The sequence below is a fragment of the Nansenia antarctica genome (assembly GCF_963989245.1).
Source record: "Nansenia antarctica genome assembly, chromosome: 12".
Taxonomy (NCBI): domain Eukaryota; kingdom Metazoa; phylum Chordata; class Actinopteri; order Argentiniformes; family Microstomatidae; genus Nansenia; species Nansenia antarctica.
The window spans coordinates 17,604,787-17,621,061 of record NC_137682.1 but is presented as its reverse complement, the minus strand read 5'-3'; the positions used below and the strand labels follow the sequence as shown (position 1 = coordinate 17,621,061).

At 44.7% G+C, this 16,275-nt stretch overlaps 1 protein-coding gene across 1 annotated transcript in view; it reads left to right on the top strand.

Annotated features, from left to right (window-relative positions):
- Nucleotides 1–16,275, top strand: part of arfgef1 (ADP-ribosylation factor guanine nucleotide-exchange factor 1 (brefeldin A-inhibited)) — a gene marked incomplete at its 3' end in the record, with an annotated part of 63,637 nt that overhangs the window by 29,493 nt on the left and 17,869 nt on the right. Inside the window, exons 7-18 of the mRNA XM_080543603.1 lie at nt 1,140–1,259; nt 1,727–1,989; nt 4,034–4,167; nt 6,365–6,599; nt 7,329–7,428; nt 7,520–7,659; nt 7,869–7,977; nt 10,687–10,888; nt 12,194–12,305; nt 13,114–13,319; nt 13,539–13,623; nt 13,881–14,046. Coding sequence (XP_080399729.1) covers nt 1,140–1,259; nt 1,727–1,989; nt 4,034–4,167; nt 6,365–6,599; nt 7,329–7,428; nt 7,520–7,659; nt 7,869–7,977; nt 10,687–10,888; nt 12,194–12,305; nt 13,114–13,319; nt 13,539–13,623; nt 13,881–14,046 — 1,872 coding nt within the window. The remainder of the gene's footprint in view (nt 1–1,139; nt 1,260–1,726; nt 1,990–4,033; nt 4,168–6,364; nt 6,600–7,328; nt 7,429–7,519; nt 7,660–7,868; nt 7,978–10,686; nt 10,889–12,193; nt 12,306–13,113; nt 13,320–13,538; nt 13,624–13,880; nt 14,047–16,275) is intronic.

The window sequence follows — 16,275 nt, the reverse complement described above, 5'->3', positions numbered from 1 at the left end:
ACGGCTGACGTACTGTATAGTGGATTACTGTCCATACAGCGGTACACACACACACACACACACACACACACACACACACACACACACACACACACACATTAGGGCAAACATACACACTTGTATGACCTGATGCTTGAGCTTATGTACACACACACACACACACACACACACACATATACACACATACACATTATGTACTTAGTAGTCACTCAATACTGTACACAGAAGCAGGTTGTGTGTCTGATGATTCACTTCAGGGGAGGCTGGTGGAGGCAGTGATCACTCGTACCTTACCATTCCTCATTCCATTCCATGCTGTAAAATGAGCCTGTCCCCACAAATTCTTCCTCCATCAGCTTCCCCTGATTCACAGCCTGTATTTAGGTATTTATGCCTCTTTCATAGCACAGTAGATGTATTTTAACAATGCATCAACCTTGACATTTCTCTGCGATTTAATGCGGGTTGAACAGTAACAAAGTCGTTTTTTTACAGTTAGAAAGTCATATCATAAGACAGTTTTCTCCACTGAGTCATCTTACAACTCAACATGTTCCTTAATGACTGAATGAGGTTTGAAGAGAGAAAAAGTTTAGCTGCAAAACATAATGGAGAGAAAGAAAGGTTGGATTAAAAGATTGTTTTTGGCTGCAAATTAATTGGCACTTTTAACACAAACACCCACACACTCTGAGAAAGCTGTGTGTATTATAAAAGGGCTTTCTGTGGTTTTCATAAAGAGCAATGTTCCACTGCGTCAAGGATGGACAATGTTTCCAACCTCGACTGTCCTACTGTCAACGTCGTCAACGAGGGCCTCGATCAGCATTTAAAAGAAAAGAAAAAATAACATAGTGTTTTCTTTACTCGTACATAATTGATGATTTATGCTTTGCTCCTTTCAGTTTGATAGTTTTTCATTTCATCCATTTCATTTAAAATGCTGTCTGATTAATTTATTAATTTAATTATTTATTATTAAACACTTCACTATATATGTTGATGCTGTCTGATTAATTTATTAATTTAATTATTTATTATTAAACACTTCACTATATATGTTGATGTGGCTGTCGTATAAAAAAATAAATAATCCACTGAGATTCTGCATCTTGAATAAAGCGGAGCTTGACTTTCAGATGCAGCCCAACACCAAAAGGAGGGAGGAGGAGAGGGGGAGGAGACGCCTAACTATGAAGAGAAGGCCCAGGCGATCGTCCAGAGCATCATGCAGGAGGTGGTCAACACTGTCTCTGGAGGTAACACATCTCTCATTAGTCCTAACTCACTCATCAGACAATGGACATGTCTGTCGGAACTTACATACAGTCTCATGTCTGGGCCAAGTACATCTCCTGTCGAGAGATGAGCCGAGTCACTCGTTCAAAATGCCCTCAATCATTATCAGAACTAATACCCAGAACTCCAAGCACAGAATTTCTCCGTTGTCTGTAGACCTCACATATCCTTTACTGACTAATAGAGTTGACTCCCTGGATTAGAATGTTTTGAAGCCTTTAGTCTTTATGTAGAGAGAGGGGGGGAGGTGTGTGTGTGTGTGTGTGTGTGTCTGTGTGTGTGTGTGTGTGTGTGTGTGTGCGCGTGCGTCTGTCTGTCTGTCTGTGTGTGTGTGTGTGTGTGTGTGTGTGTGTGTGTGTGTGTGCGTGTGCGCGTGTGTGTCAGTCACAGTGCTATTTTGACCCACACATCCTAAACCCCTCCCCAGGGCACTGCCTGGACCCTGCTCACCTGTGTTCAGAGGCCAAGGAGGCTGGGTCCATCCAGGCCGAGGGTGCGCCCACTGAGGCTGAGCCCCCCCCCACCGAGACCACCACCGAGGGCACCCAGAGCTCCCTGGAGGACGAAGGGGCGCTGGGCAGTGACAGCGAGAACATCCATGCCAACGGCATCCCCGGCACGCCCATCTCCGCCAGCTTCACCCCATCTCTGCCTGACGACAGGCTGTCCATCTCCTCCAATGACACTCAGGTGAGTGTCCGGGCCTTTTTTTTTTTTTATGTGTGTGTGTGAAACAGGAAGTGAAGGGAAAAAAAAGAATAGAGCTCCGTGACAGCCTTATATACCGCCTCCTAATTGCCCGCTGCGCGACCAGCGTGGAGTTCTCTCTCAGATCACCCCCCCCCCCCCCCCCCCGACTATAGTCAGTTTGAGTGTGCTAATCAGCCGTGTCTGTCAGGAGAGCTCTGCATGCGTCGACGCTGTCAGTGCGTGTTAACGGACCCTCCGCCTCTTGTTTCAGATGCTGGCCTCCGGGTCGTTCCGTCCGTCCGTTGCGGTTCTCTTTCAGTCGACTCGGTTCGACATCGCTCACTATGGGGATAGGGACCCTTGTGTGCGCTCTAGTCTCTGAAACCCTATTCAATCACACGGAAAACAGCGCATTTCGTGGCTGGGAGCGCTTTGCATGGCTGACCCCAAGCCACCTGACAGATCACGTCAGGACCCACTCCGTCACACACAGCACACGCACGTTTGAAATTTAAAAAAAGAAAGAAAAGAAGGAAAGTATATTAGCATGAGGTGTTCATTATTCAACCCACGTTCTGTGGCCTGCGAGTGCTAGAGTTGATCTCAAGGCGATTAACGGATCACCTTAATGCAACAACTCCTCTCAGTGGGTTTGTTCTAACCAGGTCTGTGGGGTGTGATTATGGTTTAATTACAGTCTAAAATAATCAAGGTGGAACAAATCCGCTAACGGGGTAGCCTTTCATCTCGCTGTGTTGGTGCCTAGCGGTGAGATGCCACAGTCAAGGGGAAAGCAAATGAGGATAACCTGTGTATGTGTATGTACGATGTATCTATGTGTATGTACGATGTATGTATGTGTATGTACGATGTATGTGTATGTATGATGTATATGTATGTATGTATGTACGATGTTTATGTATCTGTGTATGTACGATGTATGTATGTGTATGTACGATGTATGTGTATGTATGTGTATGTATGATGTATACTGTATGTATGTACGATGTATATGTATGTATGTGTATGTACGATGTATGTACGATGTATATGTATGTATGTGTATGTACGATGTATGTGTATGTACGATGTGTATGTACGATGTATATGTATGTACGATGTATGTGTATGTACGATGTATGTACGATGTATGTGTATGTACGATGTATGTGTATGTGTATGTACGATGTATGTGTATGTGTATGTACGATGTACGATGTATGTGTATGTACGATGTATGTGTATGTACGATGTATGTGTATGTGTATGTACGATGTATGTGTATGTACGATATGTATGTATATGTATGTACGATGTATGTACGATGTATATGTATGTATGTGTATGTACGATGTACAATGTATGTGTATGTACGATGTATGTGTATGTACGATGTATGTGTATGTACGATGTATGTGTATGTACGATGTATGTGTATGTACGATGTATGTGTATGTGTATGTACGATGTATGTGTATGTGTATGTACGATGTATGTGTATGTATGTGTATGTACGATGTATGTGTATGTGTATGTACGATGTATGTGTATGTGTATGTACGATGTATGTGTATGTACGATGTATATGTATGTGTATGTACGTTGTATGTGTATGTGTATGTATGTGTATGTACGATGTACGATGTATATGTATGTATGTGTATGTATGATGTATGTGTATGTACGATGTATATGTATGTATGTGTATGTACGATGTATGTGTATGTGTATGTGTATGTACGATGTACGATGTATATGTATGTATGTGTATGTATGATGTATGTGTATGTACGATGTATATGTATGTATGTGTATGTACGATGTATGTGTATGTGTATGTATGTGTATGTACGATGTACGATGTATATGTATGTATGTGTATGTATGATGTATGTGTATGTACGATGTATATGTATGTGTATGTACGATGTATGTGTATATGTATGTATGTGTATGTGTATGTACGATGTATGTGTATGTGTATGTGTATGTGTATATGTATGTACGATGTATGTTTCATTGACGTGTTGTGTTTCCTCCACAGGAATCTGGGGCGCCCACAGGCCAGGCTCCAGGTGCTAAGTTCTCCCACATCCTCCAGAAGGACGCCTTCCTGGTCTTTCGCTCCCTCTGCAAGCTGTCCATGAAGCCCCTGTCGGATGGACCCCCTGACCCAAAGTGAGTTCAGTTCTTACTGAAACTGTTTTTGCATAATGGATGAATCAAGAGTGTGTATAGAAGGATCCGTCTCCACGGTTGTGTCTGTGTACTGTGGATGTGACTGTGTATGTTCTGTACAGATTCATACTGGGAGGTTCCTGGGCTGATTGGAGTAGGATTTTTGTTTCGTAAGATGTAGTAGAGTAGAGGTGTTGTGTTTTTATAGTGTCTAGATTATCACTGGATAGTACTCCTCGTATGAAGTTCGGGATGCTTGAGGATAGTTTAATATTAGGAGTGAATTGATTCAATTGATTGGACTCGATTGATTCAGTGATGGTGGATGCTGTGTTGGATGAGACATCATTGTACAGCCCGGTGGTTGGTTCTGAATCCCTTCCTGTGTTTGTGAAGGAAAACAGTCTCTGAACAGCAAACGGAAGAAAAAAAAAGAAGAAAGAAAAAACGTAATCCGATTTTGCCTTGATCCAATACAAGGGAGATTGCATTTGGGTATTCCATGTTTTGCCAAGCCAGTTACTGTACATGCAGAGGGGGGGATCTGATTTGCTTAATCTGATGGCAGTGTTTGTTTAACAGGATTTCTTGAATCTGGTTTCTGCTCGTAACTCAATTCTGGCTGTCTTTTTGTCTCTTCATCATTTCCCAATGCCCCCCCCCCCCCCCCCCCCCCCACTTGTGTTCTAACACCCTCCATTCCATTGGCTAATAGTTGTGGCCTATGTTCCAATGGGATCATCAGGATTCTGTCAGAGCGTAAAAGAGAGATGTTCCAACCCAGACAATAGTGGAACGGAGCTATCTATTTATCTCTGTGTGTTGTCAGGGGCGACAGGGAGGAAGGCTGTGTCACAGCACGGCACTGGTGCTGCTGTGTGTCACCTTCTTTTCACCCCTCTGAGATTTACACCAGACTGGCCTGGATGATATGGGCCTTCACACAGGAGAGAGAGTGGCATCTGTTTATCAGAACAGACACTGTGACGAGACAGGCGGTAGTTAGTAATGACGCAGGGTTTTGACGACTTGAAGGTGAAATGCTTTGTTCATTCAAACAACTGTAGTATCGGCTTCCACTGTAAACATGTTACTTAGAATTCACTCTTAAGGAAGCAAAACACAGTGAGTCTTCTGTTGTGGAGTGGTTTAATAATACCCATAGGGAATACATATACATATGGATAAATATAGCACATATTAAATATATACATCCTTGGCTCATACATACATTCAATTAGCAACTTTGCCAATATGCCCAGAGTTATTTGTTATTGTTTTGGAAGTCATGGTCAGGTGACTTGCGGGCTTTGATTTTTTTTCCCCCCCGGCAACACTGATTAGTGTTCTGAAATGTGGGTTTCGTTCGTTCCTTTGCTTCCTGCCGAAGCTTAACATTTTTAAACTAGTTTAATGATAACGCTGTCATATTTCCCCTGTGCGGCGCCTTGGAAGAATGCGACCGTATGTCTGTCAGAGATGCAGGGACACGTTTCTGTTTTGCCGCGTTAATCCCAGCCTGTCTGCAATGGAGAGCTAGAGACTATTACAACCAGGAAGCTAGACTCAGCAAACAAACACAAATCGGTATTTTGTGTTATAAGCTCAGGCCCTTGTATAAAGAGGAACATTGGTGATGGTTGCATAGCTACCGTCACAATCCTCTCTCATCTCTGTCAGCCTCAGCTGGGTCATGAGGAAGTGCTGATAATAGCTAATGATGAGTAAAACGGTGTCTCACAGTGCAGCTGATAATGATGCATCTCTCTCTGTGCCATCCATGTGGTCCTCCACCCACTCCTCTCACCCTGTTTACGTCCTTAATTATTATTATCTGCTCCTCCGATCAGTCTGAAGTCTTCCGGCGGGAATGACGTTTCTTCTTTACCCTTCAGCAGTCAGTGCCAGAGCTAGAGGTTTTTGATCTTAAAAGTCAAATAAATTGGGGCGCTTAGGTGGCGTAGCGGGTTAAGCGTTGACCATGTAACCGCAGGGTTCCCCGGTTCGATTCCGGCCGGGGACATATCCTGCATGTCATCCCTCCTCTCTCTCTCACCCATCCTTCCTGTCTAAATCTCTACTGTATCTGTCAATAAAAATGAAAAATATGAGTGGGACTGCCCCACTCAGAAAAAATAACATAATAATAAAAGAAAGTAAAATAAATTACTCAACATGGTATCTGTCCTCTTCCCAGGTCCCACGAGCTGCGCTCCAAAGTCCTGTCCCTCCAGCTGCTCCTGTCCATCCTGCAGAACGCCGGGCCCATCTTCAAGACCAACGAGATGTTCATCAACGCCATCAAGCAGTACCTGTGCGTGGCGCTGTCCAAGAACGGAGTGTCCTCCGTGCCCGAGGTCTTCGAACTCTCGCTCTCCATCTTCCTCACCCTGCTCTCCCACTTCAAGACCCATCTCAAGATGCAGATCGAGGTAACTACTTGACCAGCAGTTGTTTTTTCTCCTCCCCCAAAAGCTAGAACCCCCCCCCCCCCCACCCCCCATGTCCCTCCATTATTGTTCCATTCTCGCTCTCTCCATCATCCTCACCCTGTTGTTTCCTCTTCCGAACCAGGTCTCTATTGCTTATTGGTTGTCAGGTTTCCCATATGCCAGTCTCTCCCTGCCTCTCCCCGATGTTGTAAACCTCTCATACATTCTGATATTGACATACTGACACAATCTCTCAATGTGGCAGGCAGCTGACACAGGCGATGGATGGGAGAGCTGGTTTATCGCGGGGGGGGGGGCTGTAATGTAGTTCTGCCATAGTGCGATTGAGTTTGGGTATTACCTGTTTTGCCGTCGGTTCCTGATTTATAACCCACTTCCACGGTGCTCAGGCCGTAATTTGTCCTCAAACTGAAGTTGATGACTGTATCTGCTCCGTTTGTGGCCATGGAGGAAATCAGATTCCTTTCCGGAGACTGATGTTCTTTGGGGATGTAATGATGTCATAGATGAGTGGTCAACGTGCAGTACAGTGCAAGATGCATGTGTTTATAACTTAAGCACTCAAGTGAAAGTTCGGTTATGAAGATCTATTCTGTTGTTTTTTGGTGGTGTTTAAAAAATATATATAATTAAATAAAAAATTCTGGCATTTGTTATTTTGTCCCCATTTCTGTTTTTTAACAGTCACGGTTTGCTTTCGCTCCGCAGGTGTTCTTCAAGGAGATTTTCCTGTACATTCTAGAGACTTCCACAAGCTCCTACGACCACAAGTGGATGGTTATACAGACCCTCACTAGAATATGTGCAGGTACTGTATGTGTCTAACCATAAGGCGTTCCAACATGTTGATGGTTGTGAACACCAATACTGACTTTCACCTCTCTCTTTGATTCTCCCAGATGCCCAGAGTGTGGTGGATATCTATGTGAATTATGATTGTGACTTGAATGCTGCTAACATATTTGAGAGGCTGGTGAACGACCTCTCTAAGATCGCCCAGGGGAGGGCGGGACATGAGCTCGGCACAACACCACTTCAGGTGAGACTGACCGTTCAGTAGAGTCTGATGAAGACAGCCAGCCAATCACAAATGGAGTGGTGATAATACAATACTTAAGTGGCGTTTCAGAAATGTTCTTATTTTGTTCATCCAACAAACAAATAAAATAAAAAACACGTGCCTTTTGGGTACATTGTGTATTTTTGCTGTAATGTTTTCTGAAATAACGTTTCTCTGTCCACTACCAGGAGTTGACCCTGAGGAAGAAAGGCCTAGAGTGCCTTGTGTCCATCCTTAAGTGCATGGTGGAGTGGAGCAAGGACCAGTATGTCAACCCCAACTCCCAGACTAGCCTTGGTAAGAGAAGCGACTGAACAAACTAGCTGCAGACTGACTGAGGGTCAGAGACTGATATGCATTAGATGTTTTGGGACAGATCCATCCAGATGCATTTCTTACTGTCCAAGCCTCAACCAATCAGACTGAAGGGACAGTGATGTGGAGCAAAACATGCCTTGTGGCTGCAGCATTTGGGGTTTTAGAGCACCTAGAGCACCTAGTGCCTAGGGCAAAAAGTAATACCATTAACAAATTCATTGTATGGCAAATAAAACTATTATGATTGTTATGATTATGATAATTATTAGTATTATTAGTTATTATTAGTATTATTATTATTATATTATTACTTCCATCTTATTATTATTATTGTTATTGTTGTTGTTATTGTTATTATTATGATTATTATGGATCCTGAGAGGGGAGAAAAGTCTTTAGTCATTCCAGGGAAGTCCTGCTCTCTGTCTGGGCCTTTGTGGATAGATGAAAGGGTTTGGTTGCACAGCTTGAATCCTAGCTCCCCATTACCTGGTACCATGTCACGTCTCGAACAAAAACATCTCACAGCAGCTTCAAGGCTCCATATCAGTAGTGGTGGAATCCTGTAGTGTCTGTTTACTACATTTCCATGCTGAAGCGTGGGGGCATACGAGTACAAATATCCGTTTGTACTTTGTTGCCTTTGCCTGTAGAATTGACTGAATAAGGTTGATGGGGGAGATTCAGTTAGAGGCGCGACTGCCAGGTGATTGCAGGGCTTTCTTTCTTATTCCTTTCTTTCTTTGTGTCATTCATCGTTATCTGGGGTTAACTGGGGTGAGAGTGAAGGGTGGTATTCATCAGTTTGGCTAATACAGACCCTGAGAGAGAAGGTTAGCACTCCGGAGCATGTCTAGCAGGACCCTGAAAGGGCAGGTTATCAACCGTGAGAGGCTAATACAGACAGGCTAATACACCAGGCCGAGGCTAATACAGTGCGATACCCTGGACCAACTGATGATGACACACACGTCTGGGGCCGACTAGAGCTACTGTCAGCGTCTGGCTGGCTGGCTAAATCCCCTGCTTCCACTGTGAAGGGAATTGAAGGGAATTACTGCTTAGCCAAGGAGGGAAAGGGCTGTAACCGGGCGGGATAGGGAGAGTTTCTAAGAAGAAGGCTAGAAGGCAAAAAAAAAAATCCCCTCAGGTTCCCTGAAGCGATCTGCAGGCTAGCCTCAGGCTAACTGCCGGCACTTTGAGCTACCCAACTAACACAGCCGAACTCATAAACAGCTTGCTAATGCTACAGGAGGATTGTTTTGCCAAAAGCATCAGAGCCAGCTCATTTAGTGACCATGCTGAAAGCTAATCTAACTGTTTGAGTGTAGACCTGGGTATGAAATTACATTGGCTGTATTTGACCATGGTTTTTGGTGACTTTCAGCTGAACTTTCTCACTCGAATATGAAAATCTGTTATAATATAATATTCTGCGTAATTGAGACCAATTTGTTCGTTTGTTTCCGAAACATGTTTTGCATAATTACAGTAGATAGTACCTCTTCACTTTTCCCTTTTAACGCTGGTCCCTCACCCTTTGTTCTTTGCCTATGTGGGCTGACTTCAAAGGAAGAGCAGGTAATATTAGAATGTTTTTGAGTGTTTGATTGACTGGTTCCCGTAGTAACAGTAGGAGTCCTTTCGCTGTCTAGTTTAGCGGGTGGTGGTGGTGGTGGCTAAAGAGGCTTTGAGTAGTCCTGTGTGCTTTAGACACCCTATCTGTCTTGTCATTTGCATTCGTCTTGTGTTACTTGCTTAGAACACCGCCGTCGATAACAAAATAGGCCTAGATGGGATTGCACTGTGATTGCATCTGAACACAATATCGGAAATGGCAACGATTATTCATCCTAGTGGTGTTGTTACTCATGAACACAACAATATCACTACCTACTCTTGTGCCACCACTGGCCCTCCTCCGCTCCTCTCGCTACCCACAGCAGGCATCACCAGACAAGGAAACACACTGCCAGCTCACATTACTATGATGGGGTCCTGAATCTTTTAGGGAGTTTCCGATGAGTAATAAGATCGCCTGACCAGTGTACAATGTCTGTTACAGGCAGGCAGGCAGGCAGGCAGGCAGACAGGCAGGCAGGCAGACAGGCAGGCAGGCAGACAGACAGGCAGACAAGCAGACAGGCAGGCAGACAGGCAGACAGGCAGGCAGGCAGGCCACCACCCAACGGTCCTGTTTCACCCACAGCAGCATCATGATCCTGTATTAGCCAGCCCCTCCGGCTACAAACAACACACATACCTCCATCTTACAGCTCCGCTTCATCTGCTGCCAGCAGCTTTAGTAGATAACTGACCTTTTAATGTGCTCTTAACCTCATAAACACTAACACACACACAGCTCTGCGTGTGTGTGCGCGTGTGTGTCTGTGTGCGTGCGTGCAATCCCTTTCTGCAGTGCGGAAATCTCCTGTTCAATTACTGAACTCCTTCTCCCAACCAAGTTATTCTCTTTCTTCCCAAGATCTAAGGGGGAAAACACTTCTCCTCTCTCTCTCTCTCTCTCTCTCTCTCTCTCTCTCTCTCTCTCTCTCTCTCTCTCTCTCTCTCTCTCTCTCTCTCTCTCTCTCTCTCTCTCTCTCTCTCTCTCTCTCTCTCTCTCTCTCTCTCTCAGCCTCTTTACTCTTCCTTGCTTGTCCCTCTTCATCTCTCTTCATCTGTTCCCAGGTCAGGAGAAGCCTGTGGAGCAGGAGACCACGGAGACGAAGGCGCCAGAGACCATCAACCGCTACGGGAGCGTCAACTCCCTGGACTCAACAGCCTCCTCAGGCATCGGGAGCTACAGCACTCAGATGTCAGGCACTGACAACCCAGAGCAGTTTGAAGTCCTCAAACAGCAGAAGGAGATCATCGAGCAGGGCATCGACCTGTAAGCCAGCGTTCTCCCCCCTGGCATAGATGTGATGTGATAGACAGTACTACTGTATGATGTGCTATGCTACACATGCTAACCGTAACACACTGGGGTACAAAATAAAATGTGCCCTTTTTTCAGTATTGAGGAGGCAAATCTATCCTGCTCCTTATTATTTATTTATCCTTTATTCATCCAAGGGATTCCCTTTGAGACCAAAGTCTCTTTTTCAAGGGTGAACTGTTTACAACATAAACTCACTGAACACTTTATTAGGAACACCATACTAATACTGGGTAGGGCCTCCTTTTGCTCTCAAAACACCCTCAATTCTTTGTGGCATTGATTCCACAAGAAACATTCCTTTGGTCCATGATTACATGATTGCATCACGCAATTCCTGCAGATAATTTCAGGTGCACTTTCAAGCTGTGAATCTCTCATTCTACCACATCCCAACGATGTTCTATTGGATTCAGATCTGGTTACTGGGAAGGCGACTGAAGAACGCTGAACTCATTGTCATGTTCATGAAACCAGTTCGAGGCAACTTTTGCTTTATGACACTGTGCATTATCGTGCTGGAAGTAGCCGTTAGAAGATGGGTCAATTGTGGCCATGAAAGGATGCACACGGTCAGCAAAAATACACAAACAGGCTGTGGCATTCAAGCGATGATTGATTGGTATTAACAGGCCCAAAGTGGGCCAAGAAAAACACATTACACCACCTGAATGAATGATAAATAATAAAGTGTTCAGTGAGTGTACAGGAGTGAGTGTACAGGACACTCATAAAAGGACACAATTTACACAGGCAATATATTTAAAAAATGTAACAACCAATTACAACAACCATTCTCTACTGAGGAATCCTTAATCAGGTTCCTAAAATGGCCCAGTGATACTAAAACAGCGAGTCTTAAGGGCTCTGCACACAGCGTGCGATTTCTGTTGCGCGTCAACATTCCATTTTGAAGTTTGAATGGAAGTCTATGAGAACATCGCATTTCAACACACACGGCCCCGATTTTAATCGCACAGCGAAAATTCGATTCCATTCATTTTGAATGGGAAAAAGCACAAATTTGACAGTGCGACAAAACTCGCACGCCGTGTGCTTTGTCCCATTCAAAATGAATGGAATCGAATTTTCGCCGTGCGATTAAAATCGGGGCCGTGTGTGTTGAAATGCGATGTTCTCATAGACTTCCATTCAAACTTCAAAATGGAATGTTGACGCGCAACAGAAATCGCACGCTGTGTGCAGAGCCCTTTAGTGTACCCTAAGCATAACGTTGCCTTCTTGCCCTGCGCTTAGGTTCAACAAGAAACCAAAGAGGGGCATCCAGTACCTTCAAGAGCAAGGCATGCTGGGAACCACCCAAGAAGACCTCGCTCAGTTCCTGCACCAGGAAGAGAGACTTGATTCGGTAAAGAGCCATTCTATTTCCTATTGCTGTATATGCACGGTGAGCATGTTTATCTACTCTACTCAGAGCACTTAGCCCTAATGCTCCTCCACCACCATCACACACCCGTCCTCCCACTCCAAGATGGACTGGGGAGTCCTTCACTGAGTGCAAATGTTCGTTTTAACGAGTGAAGATCTCTCTCTCGGTTGATTGGCTGGCCTCGAGGGGGGATAATTAACGCTAATAATCTGCATTAATGAGTGTTTTGAAAATACCTGCTTCAGCTTCTAGAGTCGACTGACAGCAGCGGGTAGAGTAGGAGCACAGAGGAGTTACTGCAACATGTAATTAACACATCAACTCTCCTATTTACTGCAGGCTAGAGTCGTTCCTCTTCAATGTGCGTCTGAGTGGAGGGAGACACGAGTCAAGACAATGTGTACAAATTGGCTCTTGATTGAGGAGTGAATGAATGAATCATACGGTGTATTTGGATAGTCAAACTAGCAAGCCAGTTTTCCTGTTATACCATCTCTAAATCTCTGTGGATTCTCCCTACTCATCTTTCTCCTCCCTCCTCTCTCTCTCTTTCCCTGCCTCTCTCCCTCTCTCCCTCTCTCTCTCTCTGTCTCTCTCTCTCTGTGTCTGTTTATCTGTGTGTCATGGATTCTCCCTTTGCATCTCATTACTTTTCTTCCTCTCTCCCACTCTCTCTCTCTCTCTCTATCTCTCTCTCTATCTATCTATCTCTCTCTCTATCTCTCTCACTCTCTCTCTCTCACTCTCTCTCTCTCTCTCTCTCTCTCTCTCTCTCTCTCCCTCTCAGACTCAGGTAGGCGAGTTCCTGGGGGACAATGACCGCTTTACTAAAGAGGTCATGTATGCCTACGTGGACCAAATGGACTTCCAGGGCAAAGACTTCGTCTCCGCGCTCCGCATCTTCCTTGAGGGGTTCCGTCTACCTGGGGAGGCCCAGAAAATCGACCGGCTTATGGAGAAATTCGCTGCTAGATATTTAGAATGCAACCAGGGGTGAGTTTGGCCTGTAGAATGTTGAACTGTTGATGCAAACCGAGAAGGTCAGATTTCTGTTCGATGCATTGTGAATTCACAGAAAAATGATGTTATGAGAATTCCAACCAAATATGAATTCTTTATTGATCTGTGTTATGTCTTACTCTTATTTTCTTATTCCCCCCCATCTCTCTCTCTCCCCTCTATCTATTTCTCTCTTCCTATCTCCCTCCTCAGGCAAACAGAGTTTGCGAGTGCAGATACGGCATACGTCCTCGCCTATTCGATCATTATGTTGACAACAGACCTTCACAGTCCGCAGGTAAGCCCATAGAGTGAGCCTCCGGGAAGCTAGCACTTCACTTCACTTCAGCCTGGGGGGCAGCTGTGGCGCAGGAGGTAGAGCCGGTGTTTAATGATCGCAAGGTTGGCAGATCGCCGGTTTGAGCCCCGACTGGCCACATGTCGAAGTGAAAGAGAGGCCATTGTAAAAATGCTTTTTACATACACTGGCCACATCTGTACAGGTACACTGTGAATAGAATATATTTTTGTTCTGTGTCTCTTTCTTTCTTAAAGGTAAAGAACAAAATGACTAAAGAGCAATATATCAAGATGAACAGAGGGATCAATGACAGCAAGGACCTGCCAGAGGAGTACCTGTCGGTCATATACGACGAGATCGCCGGGAAGAAGATCGCCATGAAAGAGACGAAGGAGCTAACTCTCAAATCAAACAAGCAGAGTGAGTCATATGGGCTCTCTCTCTCTGTGTCTGAGCCTGACGAGAATATCATTACTGTTTGAAATTGAGCGTGTCAAAGATGATTTTGTTTCGCAGTCTCGGATATTAAATGCCTATTGAAGAGTAATTGATCTTTCTCAAGTTATCAGCTTCGGAGATAATCCAGAGTTCTTCATCTGGTGATGTCTTTGTGGACGTTGTAAAATTTCCATCAAGATTCCAAAGCCGTTAAAGATGTCTGAGTTTTTCGTTGGATTAAGCCCTATTCGCACAGGATTAGTATTATCTGGGGATCTCTAATATGTAATAATTGCAGAGGTCATCTGTGATCTTAATCCTGTGCGAATCTGCCATGTCCATAATTTGTAAAGTAAAAGTGGTAGTAAAGTAGTCCACCGCAAATTACCTCTAATACTTCATCAAACACAGAGGTGGTGTGATAATATTAGTCCCGTGTGAATCAGCATCTCTGATTTGGGTCGTTTGCAATGTTTTTTGTTTTCCTTTTTTCTGCCATGGTTTTTCTGCTGAGGTCGAAATTATGAATGAAAGCATGTTGGGTGCAAATTCATTCTTATGAATGAAAGCATGTTGGGCGCTAATTTATAAATCACATGAGGTCCCCAGATAATACTAGTACCGTACGAATAGGGCTTTAGATTGCGTAACTATTTGCCCAATCGAAAGGTTTGTGCTTGTGTCTGCATGTTCAGTTGGAAAAGTTTGATTAGAAGCCATTGTGTGTTTGTTGCCTTCAGTGTGAAGAGGGTGTGCATATCAAATGGACACAGGAATAGCTTTATGTCGGGATCAGACTACACAAATTCAGCAAGATTTTTACATGATGTCATCGGCAACGAATTTCCAGTGACAGGCCCGAATATGAACGTCGGGAATGACAAACGGGCGTCTTGCCCCTTGAAGCGTGACATAATCAAGATCAGCGATCTTGTGTCTGGGACGCCCCGATGAAAAGTCTAGCATGTCAGAATTTCTAGTTTGATAACTCCTGTAACATGTTCCTTGACATTGACCAATAGGATCTGGTGCTCTCTGGTGCACATATGTGAACATGGTGTTGAGAAAGAGGGATGCTGCTGTCAGGTGCAACAAGTGGAACAACGAAACAGAGGAAAGGTTCGTTGAGCAGTGGCAACTGTACCCCTGCCTTTTGATGTGCCTTTTGACGTTTCCTCAAGGGAGTAACCATGACAGAATCAAAAAAGTGGCAAGAAATAGCAATTGCAATTATTTTAGCGATAGTAATCGCAATCGTCTTTTGACTCCCTTCTTGACTCTCCCTGTATTTGCAGCAGAGCTGCGCAAATTTTGACAATAAAAAGTGATTGCAATCATCATGACATTCATAACACAAATCAGTGGGAAGCGTGTCATACTTACTTACTTAGGCCCTTAACTCCCAGTGGAGCATAGGCCATTGACGACTCTTCTCCATCCAGCACGGCTTTGGGCTACCTTCTCCGTCTCTCCCCAGCTGGTACCATGTCTTTTCATCTCTGCCTCTGTGTCCCGCCTCCAGCTGTTTTTGGGCCTTCCCCTCTTCCGCTTCCCCTGGGGGTTCCAAGTCAGGGCCTGGCGTGTGGTAGTATCTGCTGGCTTTCGTAAGGTGTGGCCAATCCATCGCCACTTCCTTCTCCGGATCTGGCTCTCTACTGGCTCCTGGCTCCCTCTCTGCCACAGCTCCTTGTTGCTGATTTTGTCCGGCCACCTGATTCTGAAGATGCGCCTCAGACAGCTGTTAATGAATGTCTGGATCTTCTGTATCGTCTTTTTTGTCATTCTCCACGTCTCCGCACCATAGAGAAGGACACTTTTGACGTTGGAGTCGAAGATGCGCACCTTCGTTGGTGTTGCTATTTTCCTTGAGGCCCAGATGTTCTTCAGGATAATGAAGGCTGCTCTAGCTTTGCCTACCCTGGCAGTGACATCGCTGTCTGTGCCACCTTGTTTATCGATAATACTGCCAAGGTAGGTGAAGGAGTCGACTTCTTTGATGGGTCTCTTGTCTATGGTGACAGGGATGGTGGTCAGGGTGTTAATCCTCATCAGTTTTGTCTTCTCCTTGTTTATCCTAAGGCGACAGTAGACATCCCTGTCGAACTCCAGACTTGACCTCAAAACTGTCTGACATCTGGCCTGCATGTGAGACCCTGCAGGCGTGTCATACTTGAGTGCTAAATCTAACACGAACTGCTTTGAAGTCAGCCG